Source organism: Pseudorasbora parva, chromosome 25 (assembly GCF_024679245.1).
Source record: "Pseudorasbora parva isolate DD20220531a chromosome 25, ASM2467924v1, whole genome shotgun sequence".
Taxonomy (NCBI): Eukaryota; Metazoa; Chordata; class Actinopteri; order Cypriniformes; family Gobionidae; genus Pseudorasbora; species Pseudorasbora parva.
The window spans coordinates 18,600,149-18,616,216 of NC_090196.1; the positions used below are offsets into that span (position 1 = coordinate 18,600,149).

The following is a 16,068-nucleotide window of genomic DNA, read 5'->3' on the forward strand; positions in this document are numbered from 1 at the left end:
GCAATTTTTAGCATGGCATGGTTGTTGGTGCCAGACAGGCCAGTCTGAGTATTTCACAATCTGCTCAGTTACTAAGTGTAACAAAAGTCAGTTTGAAAGGAAGGAAGTAGACAGGGTCGGCTTTCAGGTGACTCGGTTAGTGTTTATTTCTAAAACAAAACAATGAAAACAACAAGACGCTTCGTAGCGTTTCTCAATACAACAACACTTTCAATTAATCAGTCCATGTGCTCTCCAGAGGTCACTGTAACTTTCCCCCAGCTTCCGAGTCTCCTGCCGGTCTCTCTCTCTGAATGTGAATCTCTCTGATTTTATGTCATCTCCACGCCCATTACTGGAACAAGACACAGGTGTTAATCATTTGAACTTTATCCACTTATGCCACCCTTGTCTCCCAACTCTCTCTCCCGTCACAGACCTCGCTAAACCACGCCCCTCCCGGCACACTGGGATTTTCACGCACAACCATTTCTAGGGTTTACAAAGAATGGTGTAAAAAGGGAAAAAGATCCAGTATGCGGCAGTCCTGTGGGCAAAAATGCCTTGTTGATGCTAGAGGTCAGAGGAGAATGGGCCGACTGATTCAAGCTGATAGAAGAGCAACTTTGACTGAAATAACCACTCGTTACAACCGAGGTATGCAGCAAAGCATTTGTGAAGCCACAACACGCACAACCTTGAGGCCGATGGGCTAAAACAGCAGAAGACCCCACCGGGTACCACTCATCTCCACTACAAATAGGAAAAAGAGGATACAATCTGCACAAGCTCACCAAAATTGGACAGTTGAAGACTGGAAAAATGTTGCCTCATCTGATGAGTCTCGATTTCTGTTGAAAGTCAGAATTTGGCATAAACAGAATGAGAGCATTGATCCATCATGCCTTGTTACCACTGTGCAGGCTGGTGGTGGTGGTGAAAGGCAAAAGGGCGTCAAACACAGTATTAGTATGGTGTTCCTAATAATCCTTTAGGTGAGTGTGTATGTATATATATATATATATATATATATATATATATATATATATATATGGTGTGTGTGTGTGTGTGTGTGTGTATATATAAATATATTGTTAACCAATGAAGTTAATTAGGATATATATATATATATATATATATATATATATATATATATATATATATATATATATATATGTGTGTGTGTGTGTGTGTGTGTGTGTGTGTGTGTGTGTGTGTGTGTGTGTGTGTGTGTGTGTGTGTATATATGTTAAACAAGTTATACTATTTTTAATAGTTAATACAAATATGCATGTTTTATTTTTATCCAAATACATTAAAGTTTACTTATCAATGAGTTAGGTGTTACAATAAGGTGTTTGGCTAAGTTTACCTGCAACTAGTGTGTGCTTAAAAAGTGGCTAATAAAAAAATGCTTTTAAACTTAAAATCTTGGTGTGGTTATAGTCTTTATGGCAGCTATGTGCAAAAATCCATTTTATAGCAATACATTTACTAAGTCCAATTAAGCCTCTACTTGTGTCACATTTGCTATATCCACCTGCTCTGTGCTGTGGAGGAAGTATTTTCATATGCACAGATCTAATGTAAAACCACAAATGGCTGCATTTTTGTATTGATCTTGTGCTGCCTAAGATAGATTTGCACTTAAATGCTATAGCTATGAATTTTCCTATTGCTCTAAGACAGCCTTCCTCGAGGAGGTCGAAAATCATGCAAGACTAAACTCGATAGGATTTAATGTGAGTGGCCACAGGTCAATACGGATATTCGCACAAGGCTGTGATGAGTTCAATGGCTGTCAAACATAAATCAACACAGACAGCCCTAGGGCTAAAGTACGCTGGGGAACAGGCACAAATCTTAGGATACTGCCGGAACCGAAGATAATGGAACCGCAGCCAAGCGGAGCTCGGGGATCCTTGATTTGAAACGGTGTGTGCGCATACACGGCAGAAACGTGTTTTTCACGTCTGACATGCTGCATTCTCTGCCCATTCGGAGTAAATAAGATGTCTAGCATTGGTGACGAACCATGATTTCAATATCAAGCTTTTAATCTTCTCTAGAAGGACACGGGGAACGAGCATGTCATAGCAACCTATTTCAGTGCCCACAAAGCTCTTCAGAGGGGAAGCAATTTCTCATTGAACATGACAACCGCATTAAATACCCACAAGAGGAAATTGAAGCCCCAGATTGAATTTACCTTACAGAGTCAAAGAGATGTGCGCTTTCACGTGCTGATGTAAATGCAAGCTGAACTGTGTACCTTTCGCATGAAGCTGTTTTGAACTGTGGATACTCACATTTAGTACACATCATGTGTTTTTTTATGTTTTAAATGGGCTGATGCTGGATTCCAGATAACTCAGAATTCTTCCACATCCTGCTTGAAAATGACAACTGGAACATCCACCATCTGACCTCAAGGCGGGGCTGACATGGTAGATCAAACCAGAGAGATCATCCAACATCAATTCCAAAATTATGCTGACCATAGCAACTTTTCATTGGATGTTTTAAAGAGGAGGTGGGAGTCTCTTTGGGGTCAGAATGGGACATTTCATGTGCTCTGTGAAAAATGAAGATTGACATTTTTTTTTCTTACAGTGAAAGTGGATAGGTACTGGGACAACCTTAGTTCCTATCACTTTTATTTTGTGGAAAAGAACAGGGCATTTTGGGGAAAATGTCTCTTTGTGTTCCATAGAAGAAATAAAACATGAGGGTGAGTAAATTAAGAATGGTTATTTCTGGGTGAACTGTCCTTTTAAATTTCTTTTTCATAGACTCATGAATTTTGTCATGCCATATGTTCAGGTTAGAATGCCAAACTGGTTTCATTAAATGTGTACTTTGTGACTAAAATACACTCAAAAATAGATGAAAAGTTCTCAAAGCTCCGTTATATGCGTGACACGATACTATAGGGAATATTTTTAATATTTACCATGCAGCTGTGCTTGGCACTGGAATATAAAGGACTCCGAAATATATTCATATTCAGAGTCCATGCATAAAGTTGTACCATATTCCAGAAACAAATTATGCAAAGGCAAGATAAGGATACGCTTTTCTCGACCCACAGAGCCACTATATGATGTTGTCATTTTAAAATGATAAGATTTCTTATTAGAAATACCAGAAAAGGCCACATAAACTATCAGAAATTATTACTATTTTGTTTGTTTGTTTTTTAAAGTCTCTTTGGTTCCCCAAGGCTGCAAATTTAAATAACTGTTTTCTATTTCAATATATTTTATAATGTAATTTGTTTCTGACATTTTCAGCATCATTACACCATTTCTTCAGTGTTTCATGATCCTTCAGAAATCATTCTAATATGCTGATTTGGTGCTCAGTTATTATCAATTATGAGGTAATGCAAGTTATGTAATCAGATTACTTTTTTAGTAAAATAGCACATAACTTTTTTTTAATTTACAACAAAATATTTGAGTTAATTTTTCAAATTAGTAACGCAAGTTACTGTTTTTTCCCATATTGACTGACAGCTCTCCTATACCCATGTTGAGAGAAATCGAGAGTAAGTGCCAATGGATGTTTATTGTAGTTCTAGACTAAATGTAAGCACGAATTTACTCGATCAAAAACAGATTCAGTATTTCTCAAAATGAAAAAAAAAAAACTGTGAAATGCAAACCTGCAATATTTAAATATACTGCAATATTATTTAAATATAATGCAAATATATTTTGTGTTTAATCTCACTTTATTAACAGTGTTTACTACTGACCTTCAATGATTCAATTTGAGAAAAAGTAACGCAAATGTAATGTAATGCATTACTTTCTATAAAAAAGTAACTAGTAATGCAGTTAGTTACTTTTTTAGGGAGTAGCACAATATTGTAATGCATTGCTTTTAAAAGTTACTTTATCCAGCATGTTTTTTTTATTTTTTATTATCAGTGTTAAAACAGTTTTGCTGCTTTATCATTTTTGTGGAAATCATGATACATATTTTTCAAGATTTTATGATAAATAGAAGATTCAAAGACTTATGAATTGTAGCAGGCCTCTATTACATTTTTTTTAAAAAAATATTACGCAGCAAAAAAAAAAAAAACATGATTAATAATTGAGTGAATATAATAACTGAGCACCAATTCCTCATATTAAAATGATATATGTGAAACATCTTATTTTAAATGGTAATAATGTCACAATATTGCTGAAAAAAAGAATACTTATAAAATCAGAATTACTACTGTCAGCGTAGTAATCCATAACAGTGAACTGGATTTCGAGTACAACATTTTCCTGGGTCATAAGTCATGTAAATTCATACCAAATACTTAATTTTCTAACTTTCATAACAAAAAATTACATTGACACTTACACTATAGTAGTCACAATGATTTAATGGTAATGAGGCATCGACAATAGGTTTAACCTGCAGATATGGTCCTGCTACAAACACTATAAATACAATGTTTACTATGCAAGAACTACGGTAAATCTTCGTAATGAAGTAGCAGACGTGTGTGTAGCTGAAACACCTTTTGCACCCCCCTAAAAAGGCAGAGGGTTGCTTTTTCCATCTCTCTAAACACTCATGTGATGGCAACAGGCTGCAGATTCAGACTGACCCAATTAAAACTCCGTCCTCGGCTCAGGGCCTCAAGGCAGCTTGCAGTTGTGTGGTTTCACCGATAAGCAACACAGAGCAAAGAAGCCGCTGCATTAATACCTGGCTTTTGTGCTGACATCCCCTTAAGGCCTCAGTAATGGCAGCCACAACAGGACATTTGCAAAGGGTAATAAGCTCATTAACTGATTCAGCATGCATGTGGCTTTTGTATGCTATCAGTGCACACCGTGCACCTTCTTGTCTGGACCCTAAAGGGTATTTTTGAAAATAGGTGATTGTAATAATATATTGGAAATTAGTGGTTTTTGATGGTTATCTCGGGTGTGAAATCAACCCGAGAGATATTTGAGAAGTTTTCTTTCACCCTGGGGGTGAGAACCTTCTGTTCTTTCATAGCAATTAAAGAGCCAGGAGAAATGTTGCATTCAGGGGTGTGAGTGTAGGTTGAAATTATAGTCGACACGAAACGGAAGTTGTTATAGTGTTTTATCCCCAATTATTGTGATTATTTCCGAATTAGATGCTTCTGGAACAAGAATAGGCTACGTGTTGGGTGGGACTTGATTTTGTCCATAGGGAATTGATTGGATGGTTGTAGTTTGTTATTAGTCATCTGAGTGACCAATTGCTCATGCAAGTTATTTTGATTAAAGATTATGATGGCACATGATTAAAAAAAAAAAAATGATGTGCACAGCTAAATAATTTATAATAGGTACTGCAATATTTAATAAAAAATAAGATTTGTCAATTTTTATTTCATGGTGACTTCAAAGCAAAGAGCAATTCCTATATTTTATTGAGATAATGGTTCATGTACATTCTTTCAAGGGCAGATTCATCTTTAGACTAGAGCCTCAGGAGCAGTTTGCTACAGCAGGACCTGTTTAACAACTTAAAATAGTGAAGCAGTGCCATCTTGAGGCTGAATAAAGACATCAAGGGTGTTTTTTAGTAACAATCTTACAATTATTGTTTTAAATCATTTTCCTGCTCAGTGATGTGTTTTCTTTTACATTTAATTAAAAGAAAAAAGCTGGTAGACCATGCCCAACAAGAAGAATCCTGCTGGACATAACAGCTTAGGGTGCTCAAGATTTTGGAACAATTCTTTAAAGAAAAAAAAATGCATTTAAAGGAGTATTCACTTTAAAATGAAAATTACCCCATGATTTACTTGCCATTGTATATGACTTTCGTCTTTCAGATTAACACAATTAAATATCCTGACTCCTCCAAGCTTTATGATGGCAGTGAGTTTAAAGCTCAAAAAAGTGCATCCATCCATAATAAACATACTCCACACGGCTCCAGGGGGTTAATAAAGGCCAAAATATCCATATTTAAAAGTAAAATATAGCCTATTTTAATTTTAAAGTCAACTACTGCTTTAAATAGAAATATGTGCCTAACAAATTGTGGACTGTTTGGTAGGCACAATATGTAGGCTAAGTATACAGCTACATGAAAATTCTTTAATCATTACAAACCTCTATGAAGTTATTTCTTCTTCTGAACACAAAGATTTTGAAGAATGTCGCTAACCAAACAGTTGATGGTCCCCTTCGACATCCATAGTATTTTGTATCCATACTTTGGATGTCAGTAGAGCCCGTCAACTGTTTAGTTACCCATATTTGTCAAAATATTAAGGTTGAATAAATGATGACACAATTTTCATTTATCGGGTGATCTATCCTTCTTGGCCGGTGTGATGCATGTCCTCCAGTCCGGTAAGAGGCGCTGCGCACACTTCAACTTAGTCCTTGAAGAGAAGTTGTTTTGAAAACGTCTGATCTGTAGCAGTGTTCATCATACAGTGGATAAAGGGATATTAGTTTTAATAATCTTTCTGGCCAAAAGGCTAGCCGGGTTGTCTTCGTTGCTGGTAAGATTTTTTTTTCCAGTGCGTTTTTTCTTTTCGTGGGTTTAACCCCTTATACAATGAAAACAAACAGTCCGGTCTGTCTATGCTAGTTTTGTGCTAGTAATGAACAGATCCTTTATTTTGAGGATGTGTCAGTATGGGACAGTTAAGATAAAATATAAATGAAATAAAACAAATGTTCGTTTATTTGAGAGACAGCACATCCGTGTTTCTTTCGTGTCAGTCTGGTGGGTAACGTTAGACACTAAAACAGTTTAACGTTACATTTGAATAAATAGTTGACCACTGGCCATTGTAGTATTTATGATAATGAATGATTTTGTTTGTTAAACTAATATTAAACCTACTCATAGCCTTTTTATAAATATGCATATAACCTCATATGACTGAAAATCCCTAATAAATAAATATAATGCAAATTATGGTGATACATTTTATAATAATAAGTACGTTTTATTTATAATTATCAACGTTGTATTATAGTTATATTATGAGTGTTAAATCTATTGAAGATTGAAAAGAAAAATTGCATATTTTTTTTAAATATTTAATAATATATAAATGAATAATTATATTCATTAACGTCATTATTTTATCTCCCCTTTAGCAACTTGATCTCAAAAGATGCAACTCCACAAGATGAAATTAACTGTTTGACATGTAAATTGAACTATTTTTTTCTCCTCCAGATCAGCCTATTGCTGTGCCTTTAGGCCAGCGTTTCAAATGAACATGTCCCTTGCTCAAAGAGTCCTCCTGACATGGATCTTCACACTTGTCTTTCTCATTATGCTGGTCCTCAAGTTGGACGAGAAGATCAACTGGAGCTGGTTCATCATCTTCCTTCCTGTCTGGATCTTTGATCTTATTCTCCTCCTCATGCTCGTTGTCAAAATGGCAGGCCGCTGCAAGCCGGGGTTCGACCCTCGCAACGGGACGGAGAACTCCAAGAAGCGTGTGTGGTACCTCGTGGCCATGCTGCTTAAACTGGCGTTTTGTCTGACTCTCTGTGCCAAATTAGATCATTTTATGGACATCTTGGTGAGCTTGGTTTGCATCCCTCTTTGGGCTCTGCTTATCGGGGCCATGATGGAGCTGGGATACAATGTTTTCCACTTCAGAAGAGACTGAACATATGAATGGTACTCTTTGAAAGCCAGCAGAGAAGTCTTTACTGTATTCTTCAGGAGTAAAATCATCTTGAAAGTAGATGTTATTCATAAGGAAGAGAATATATATAACGGACAATAAGAATGTACAGCTATTTAAAGCTCTTTATCAGGAATTGCTTGTTTCTTTCAGGCTCAAGGGTGAAGCTGAATAGCCTGTGTTTCGCGTTCACAATGATGCAGAGAGGTTTACGTATTTTGGCTCGGTGAGTTTTCACTCAGGTGACAGAAATGACTGATTGTGAATGCTGCTCAGAATATTTATTGCATTTTAGTGAAACACTGAGATCATTAGCAGCATGCCATAATGGACATTTGGGAAAAAAAGAAAAAAAAGAAGAAAACAAAACTGTTTATGTGCTGCATACACACTGTTTTTTCAACCAGTACTGTACCACAATATGGTTTGCAAATGGAAAAAACATATGTTCTAATGGTGTATAATTTATACATTTGTCTTTATCATACACTTATGTTTTGCATTGCAGAACTTGCATAATACATGTTTACGGAATTTAATTTTCTCTTGTACAGAGTGTGGGAATAATAAAAAGTAATAACAACATCCTTGTAATTCATTTAAAAAAAAAAAAAAAAAAATATTTTCTTTACGACAACTATGTTCAGTCCATAAGTGCATGGTTATATTTACAGAGGTTTACAAGATCATGCATAGGTGTTAAAATTCATCAGAAACAATTATAATTATTCTTGAGATAGAAAAAATGGGATTTAAAATTATTACTTGCTTTATTGTTGATATATTTGTAATTTATTAAGTTCATTTTAAGTAATTATGATCCTTCTTTTTTGTGGTTACAATTAAACAATTCCTATGGTAATAACACTTGGTACTATAAACATTTAGAAATGCTTTTAAGCTGGTAAAATTCAAAGATTTACATTTTCTTTTCAAACTGATTAATAAATTGTGCATATATCCATGTAAACAGTCATGGGTTGGCCCAAAAAATACTATATACAAAATAACAGCTGAATCTGTAAATATGGTTTTATGCAGTACAGTATTTTTAAAGCAACACAAGATCTTGGTTGTGAATGCTCATGCATATGTGTACAGTTCAAAAAACAACATAGATACAGAGACATTGTCAATGTTTATTCAAGTTCTGACATTACAATTTACTATGAATACATCAGTATCATGAGTAGTAATTTACTTCTAGCTCTTCTATCATAAAAAATTCAAAAGATAGCTTAATTTAATTTAATTGGTAGGTTTTAGGATTGGTTGGTAAATATTAGTTTGCATAGTTTTTAGGTCTTATCATCATTCTAACAGTCTTAAAAGCTTGTCTGTCATTGGTTGGGTAATATTCCATTGTAATATTGTGCCACGTACCCCAAAATATCCCATTACGTACCCCTTTGTATTTTGAGTGATAATATTTCCCATTTAAATTTGCAGACATGCATGCATCGAACCACCAGCCTGAGCTGTAATAGGCCCCGCAGTTTCCAGAGGGATACTGGTCATTGTCTCTGTCCGGTGTGGTGAAAAGCTTCTGGTCATGATTGTATTTCTTACTAAACTGCATGGCATTACCGGCTGTACCGGAGTAGTCACCGATGGACAGGCGGTATTGTTGGCTTTCATTGGCCACATAGAAGTGGTCATAATGGGCATATTCTCTGACACCATCAAAGTCTTCGATTTCTATTCGCAATGACATGTTTTTTGCCTTTGTCAGCAGGTGAATCTTGTCATTGCCAAGCCAAAACTCCCCTATTAGTTTACCAAATCCAGTCTTGTACTCGTCCCAGGTGCGGTTGAAACTTGTGCTGCCGTCGAAGCGATGCTGAATCAGTGTCCAGCCTCCACCAGAGGACTCCATGTCACAGAAAACAGGGAACGTGTTGTTTTTCAGCCGCGGCGTTGCTCTGTATACACCATTCCTTCGTGATTTCGTAATATAATCAGCGCAGTCTTGTGCAGGCCCTTTTTCTGTAAGGCGATACAAATTATTATAGGTTACCTCACCCTCTGTTAATAATAAAATGCTATTACAATGTGTAAACAACCTAAATCTGCTTGCTTAAATTTACTTAAACATATTCCTTGCCATAGTCATCTAGAGGACTAGAGATGCCTGTTAGGCATTTTTATTTGTAAAGCTGCTTTGAAAACATATGTATTGTGTAAAGCACAATGGAAATGCATTCAGCTGGATTGAAATTGAAAAAATAAACATTCAAGCTGAAAAATCTGGAACAGATTTTTAAACGAAACAGAGCAGAAAGATACACTGAAATAGTTTTCTCTGTCTTTTTTGTTAGACCCCAACAACAAAGCTGCGCTCTGCAGACACTTCAATCAATCAATCAACTTTATTTATATAGCGCTTTTACAATCGCGATTGTTTTAATGTGAGACACTTAATGTTTCATTTAAGAGATACGCAACTGTTTTATGCGTAAAAATGTGTATCACCTGGATTTATTTATTCATGGTTTCAAGAAGAGCAACAAAGCCAAATTTTGTAAATGTATGCACAGGATGGTACTGAACTAATGCATGAGTCTACGTGCATGAATTATGCATTGCTGAAAAGTCTTTTACTTTAAGCCTTTCCTCAAGCTCAACAAAGACACCACATCCTGATACATCAGACAAAAGATGCCTACAGCTGGTCCTCTTCACAAAAACCACAACATCTGCTACTCAGATGAAGATCCATAAAACTCTTATCTCTGCCATGGAGAATTTTGGAATCCTATCATACTGTCTAGATAAAGTGCATGTGTTAGAGGACACTTTCATATTATATAATTCCCAGAAAATGATTATCTGGGTTGCTTGTACCTGTAGTTGTTTTTGGAGATGTGTCCTGCACTCTCCTGAAACCTTGAGTGTAATCTATATGAAGTGTCACAGTGACTTATTCCACTTTACCGTAAGTTTTGTGTCAAATAAACATGCACTACTGCTATACTCTAAACACTCTGGAGTGTTTTTGTAGTGTGAATGGGTTGGGTTTAATTCCTTACCTCTTCCAGAGTCCAATGGATTGGGTTGGGTTGTCAAATGTTGGATTGACGTAGTCTTACAATCACTTAGACAGGTGCTGTTGATCTTGTTCTCAACTTTCTCTCTTTGTGTTACCTCATCACTGACTGCATGTGATTTAAATCCCTCAGCTGTGTCCTCAGGGCTGAGTGAGAAAAGCTTTGAGCCCTTAATTTCTTCAACATTTCTAAGCGTTTCCAAAACAACTGGAATTGTGTAGCTCCCTTCACTATAACCTTGGGCTGTGTCTGCACTGTTTGGGTTGGATAATATCTCCCCGGGGTTTCCTTCCACTCTGTCTTTATTCATTTGAATAAGTTCCAATTCTCTTGTTGTGCCGATATTTTCAAAGCTTATGGGTGTATCCTGACTGACATTTTTAGCCATTTCAACATGTGTGTTTGTAATTGTACGAATGTTTTTTGTACCATTTTCATGGTCTGTGTCCGTAAAAGAGAGTGCTGAGGTTGTGAATTGAGTTGTTCCTGGATTGTGAGATGACTCTTTCTTTAAGGTGGATGCAGTTGGCCTTTTCTTCCCACTGCGGGTCTTGTCCACTTTAAATGGGGGTCGACTGCTAGTATCAGCAGTTCCCAAGTTAATTGTCTTGCTTTCTTTCCCACCAATAGGTGAATTTGATGCTCCACTTTGTGTTTTAGAGTCCTCTGCGTGGTTCCCAATGTCTGATATCAACACAGTCTCACTGTTGTCTCCAATTCGGTACATTTCTTCTTGAACATTTTCCAAGTCTTGTATATCACCTGCATTTTGAGACACTGTACTGTTGTTATTTAACCATTGATTATCCAATAGGTTTGATCTTGTCACCTGTGGGATGTGTTTGATTTCTTCTTTTTGTTCTTGTTCTACAGTAGTTGTTGCACCAGTGGGACTGAAGAATTGAGTCACTTTGCTTACCTTTGTCTTGAGACCTCTATTTATGTTTATCTCAGTTTGAGAGATTGGTTTCTTCCTTATATAAGTTTGTTTTATAATTCCAGTGCCATTTTTCCTGCCCATATTGCTGTTTCTGACTGGGATGGACTGCTTCAAAGGTACTCCAGCAGTCCTGTTTGCTGACATTTTGTTTATAATATTAGGTCGTCTTAGTTTTGGGCCTCTAGGTGGAATCACAGTTGTTGGATGTATTTCTGAGTTTCTTAAGAGGTTTGTCTTGTGTTGTCGTATGTTGTCTTGACTTACTTCGGGTATCTTGCTGATGTTCTTTTTATACTTTGAAAGTTCCTCTTCAACGTTAGCTTTAAATGGAGTTATTGAAATAATCCTTGTCCCCTGGCCTACCACAGGCGATTGAACCGTACTGGTCAACCTCGCTGTACTATCTATCAGTTTGCTCTTTACAGTTGGCTCAAGGTCAGGCTTCACTTGATCTTTTTCCAACAAGATGGCTTTGCTGTGCCTCGGGATGTCCTTCTTCACAGCCCCTATACTCAGTGAGTTAATACCAATTTCCTTCTTTGGCCCTTCAGTGAATGTTCCTGGCTGTATCTTATCTTTAAGATCTGGTGACATTGGGTTAACTGTCTTTTCATTAAAAGTGCTGTCAGCTTTATCCAAAATTGTGGAATCAATTTGTCCATTATTAGTTTCTGTGTATGGGTTTAGATATTTTCCATTTTCCACCTGTCTGCCTCGGAAAGGCAAGTCTTCTTTATCCATTTTGGAGCTAATCTCTGCATCTCTACTAATAACTACCAGACTTTCAATCAGTCCCACATGCTTCTTTTCCTCTTTAAATATGTTTGGCTGTTCAGCTTGATTCATAATGCTGGAGATTGACTTATTTGTGGCTATGTGACTTACATCTCCTTGGTTTTCTTTACTCTGCTTTGTTGGAAGTCTTGTAATCTCAGTCTTGTTTAAATTTCTCAAATTGTCCTCCCTAAGTATAGTGACTTGGCCTGCATTTTTCAGGCCATGTCCATCATCGGTTGTGGGACTAGAAACACTACTGATGTCTTGTTTGGTTTGGTCTGTTGATGGGATCGGTCCACTGATTACCCCAGGTTTTGTGTTTGCTATGTGAGAACTTGTTTCCTTTACCCTCATAATGCCACTTCTCGCTGGGGAAAATCCCGCCTCTTCTGGCTCAGTCTTGACTGTGATGTCCCCAGCTTGTGGATTAGTCTGCCTCACCAAAGCAGGGTTTTTCAGTCTGTCTTCATTGACAACTCTACTGTTTATGTAGGATCCCTTTGGCCTCAATGGTCCACCTAATCCAGGAAACTTTACAACCCTTCTGTTCCCAGTTGATGTGCTTAAATCCATTGTCTTACTGTTAGCATCCTTTGAAATGCTGCTTAACCTGTTTGCATCAGGCACACTCTGCACTCTTCTTCTCGCCGTCAGGATGCTACTGATGTTATTTACATGTCCATCCCTTAGATTGTTTGGCTGCGGTTTCCCATGGGTTGTGAATTGTACATCGTCCTTTTTTCTAGGAAGGGACGGTTCTACTAAATCCCTTCGCTTAGACTCGAGTTCCGTTTCCTCAGGTGTAGGCGAAACCACCAGTTTGACCTCAGATATGTCCTCTGGTGTCTCATCAAATGAAGGGTTAAATGTTTTTACTTCCCTGCTTATCTCAGACATCTGATCTGTGGTGCTTGGGTTTAGATCAATCCTCTGATCAATGTTTGATCTCTGACTTTCCAGAATGGAATGATTGAGCCTCTTCACGGCACTCTTGACGGTTCCTTCACCTTCTGATGTGTCTCTTTGCGGTAGGGTTGAAGTGAAGATCCGGACAACTTGTTCTTCACTATTATTTATATCACTATGTGTCTCCTTGATGCTGATGTTATGCCTTAGACTTTTTCTTTTTTCCTCTTCTTCGCTGTGGTCCTTCCATTCACCCCTTTCAATGCTATGCCTGTCCTTGCATTCTTGGCAGTCCCTCCTCAGGTGGTTCACCATTTCCTTTAGGTTCTGCAGCTCTTTGGCCATTGTTTCCAGCTCCCTAAAAGACCTGGGAAGCTGGATGGAGAGAGGAGGGAAGGTGAGTCGATAAGGGCACATGTTCTCCTCGTCCCCGCAGTGCCCCAGGGGCTTCAGCTTTACCCATGAAGCAGCGTCCTCTGAGGTATCTGGACAGATGTCACACATAGAAAATGCTAACAGGCTTCCCCATATGTAAAACCCAGCGAGCCACATTGTATCCTGTATGGTAAGCAGGTCTGATCAATCTGTCGAGGAGTGTGAGAGAGAAGAAACGGGAGGGACTGGAGGACCACCTCCCTTTATAGAAGTCTGAAAGCTCAGAGAGGGGCGATGCTCTGTGAACACTCAACAAAGAGAGTCACAAAGTAACAGCCTCTTTGCAGAACGGATAGAATATACTCAATTTATCAATAATATTTATCTCAATACTGTCTTTGTTGCTCATTAAAAAGGTCATGATTATTGAAATTACTCTTCACAAACAAATAAAAGCTTCAGATTTTTTCTGAGATTAATTATATTGGGATATATATATATATATATATATATATATATATATATATATATATATATATATATATATATATATATATAATATAAAATCCCGAAAAGCTCACTTTTATGTATATATAATGGTGTCTTTGAAGACATTTATTTAATGCAAAAAGTTTTAATCTTTTTTTTTTTGTTGTTGCTTAAAATGTCTAAAAACAAAGCAGTATACATTTAACACTGCATAATACCTAATATCTCTTAAAATTTTGACTTCTCAAGGGATTGAGATTATTTTAAGCTTTTTAAATGCATCAGAACTGAGCAGCAGAATGTGATTTGTCAAAGTAATTTGTGTTGGCTGACCCTCACATTTAATTTGAACCATCACAATTATGATCAGTCTTTAATCTAGAACATAATGCATTCTCTGCATGTGTCATTTCCTTTCTCACATGTGCAGATATGCATATGTGTGAGAATTATGATGGCAGCAGCTTCTCAACATCCTGCAAATAAAGTATGCCCCACACACACAGACATGTGCTCCAAAGCCACAGAAGATTCAGAGCTGCATTGTAGAGTGACTAAAGGCCTACTCCGATGGGACTATTTTTCTAGGTATGTTTTTGTTTCTTTCATTCTTTCATTTAAACCAGTCTGAATTGAGAAAGCCTGTACTTTTCTTACAAAACCTCTAACAATTATGAAACAAAAATGACCGTTCTTCAGGCATCCTCTGAAAGGTCTAGTCCTGCATGAAAATCTTATGGTATTTATGTAGTAATGTATGATATCTTTGTCAGACATTATTCCTTCCTTATTTAACATGTTATTTGAATGTAATTTCGACAAATATGTTCTAAGATATTGGTCTCGTTCCCCATTCAAATTGGGCAAACATCAGGTAATGTGAACTCGACATAAGTTGCCTACAAAGCAGTGTTTGGTAATGCCCACATTCAGACAATGGACATTTCCAATTTAGTTCAGTTAAATTACGAAAAACCCATCTGAGAGAGCACATGTATTGACATGCATCCTTTGTTATCCAAATGTTGATGTTAAAGAGATGTAGTGACCCCACATCAAACAAAAAATTTCATTAGGAGAAATGTTGTAACAACCATATAAACAATGGAGCCATAGTAGCCTAGAAGTTAGGCAAGAGTGAAGTCAAAGTTGAGCCAAAGTCTACTTTCAAAATAAAAAAATAAAAATCCCATACCAATGTTTACAATGTCAACTTGTGTTCAATCAGAATTGATCATCTTTAAAGATTTTTTTTATTTTTTATAGTGCTCAGTTGTGGATGTATTACGAGCCAACTCCCAGTTTTATTACCACTAATCAGAAAAGCCTTACCATTTATAGGCAGGACTGTTATTGTTTGGTGCCCTTATGATGTCACAGTTTGAAGTCCTTCTGGGATGGTTCAGCCCACCGGCGTCTGTGTAAACATTGAGATTTTTCCATAAACCATCTCACACAAACGTGACCTGCCGGTTGGGTTTGAGTACCACATTAATGACTGCTACTCTGACACATTTGCATGATGTAGTAGTGGTTATGTAATTGTGATATAAAAAACAACAGGCTAGTGCACTCAGACTCTTTTCTAACAGTTATATAACGCTAATGAGGCAAATTCTGTGGGAAACCCAATTGGATTGGATGTGATTTGGCCGCTTTTATCCAGATTTTCAAACTGGAGAAGGGACATCTGGAGTTGATGGTTACAGTGCATCAACAACAGATAACGTCAAGACCAATTGTTTGAATTACAAAAGCCTTGACTTCATTAAACTGTTGGCTAATGCTTGTAAGGATTCCTCTCATTGTTGCATGCAATGCGACGTCTTGACTTCAGGCTTTTGTTTCTTAGTGATGAATATCTTGAATCAAATTAAAGAGTTTTATTGTAAATTAGTGCA

The 16,068-nt window shown here is 37.0% G+C and overlaps 2 protein-coding genes across 3 annotated transcripts; one reads left to right on the forward strand and one right to left on the reverse strand.

Moving 5' to 3' along the window:
- The first annotated feature begins 6,342 nt into the window (after positions 1–6,342).
- Positions 6,343–8,224, forward strand: tmem60 (transmembrane protein 60). Its single transcript, XM_067436372.1, has 2 exons — positions 6,343–6,484; positions 7,174–8,224. Exon 2 carries the CDS (start codon positions 7,211–7,213, stop codon positions 7,613–7,615), a length of 405 nt encoding a protein of 134 aa, XP_067292473.1. The 5' UTR covers positions 6,343–6,484; positions 7,174–7,210; the 3' UTR covers positions 7,616–8,224.
- Positions 8,225–8,593: 369 nt separating this feature from the next.
- fgl2b (fibrinogen-like 2b) lies at positions 8,594–15,614 on the reverse strand. Of its 2 annotated transcripts, XM_067435999.1 has the most exons (3): positions 15,500–15,614; positions 10,663–13,788; positions 8,594–9,619 (listed from the first exon to the last, which is right to left on the reverse strand). In XM_067435999.1, the coding sequence occupies exons 2-3, from the start codon at positions 13,718–13,720 to the stop codon at positions 8,916–8,918; spliced, it is 3,762 nt and encodes a 1,253-aa protein (XP_067292100.1). In that variant the 5' UTR covers positions 13,721–13,788; positions 15,500–15,614; the 3' UTR covers positions 8,594–8,915. The 2 variants fall into 2 exon arrangements, with proteins under 2 accessions (XP_067292100.1, XP_067292099.1); XM_067435998.1 differs by lacking the exon at positions 15,500–15,614 and having other exon boundaries at positions 10,663–13,877.
- Between the last annotated feature and the right edge of the window lie 454 nt (positions 15,615–16,068).

Excerpts from the sequence above, each read along its gene's own strand:
- fgl2b (XM_067435998.1), bottom strand. The coding sequence starts at position 13,855 with ATGTGGCTCGCTGGGTTTTACATATGGGGAAGCCTGTTAGCATTTTCT. Across the intron at positions 9,620-10,662 it reads TCCATTGGACTCTGGAAGAG|AAAAAGGGCCTGCACAAGAC; the intron begins GTAAGGAATTAA and ends ATCGCCTTACAG.
- tmem60 (XM_067436372.1), top strand. The coding sequence starts at position 7,211 with ATGAACATGTCCCTTGCTCAAAGAGTCCTCCTGACATGGATCTTCACA.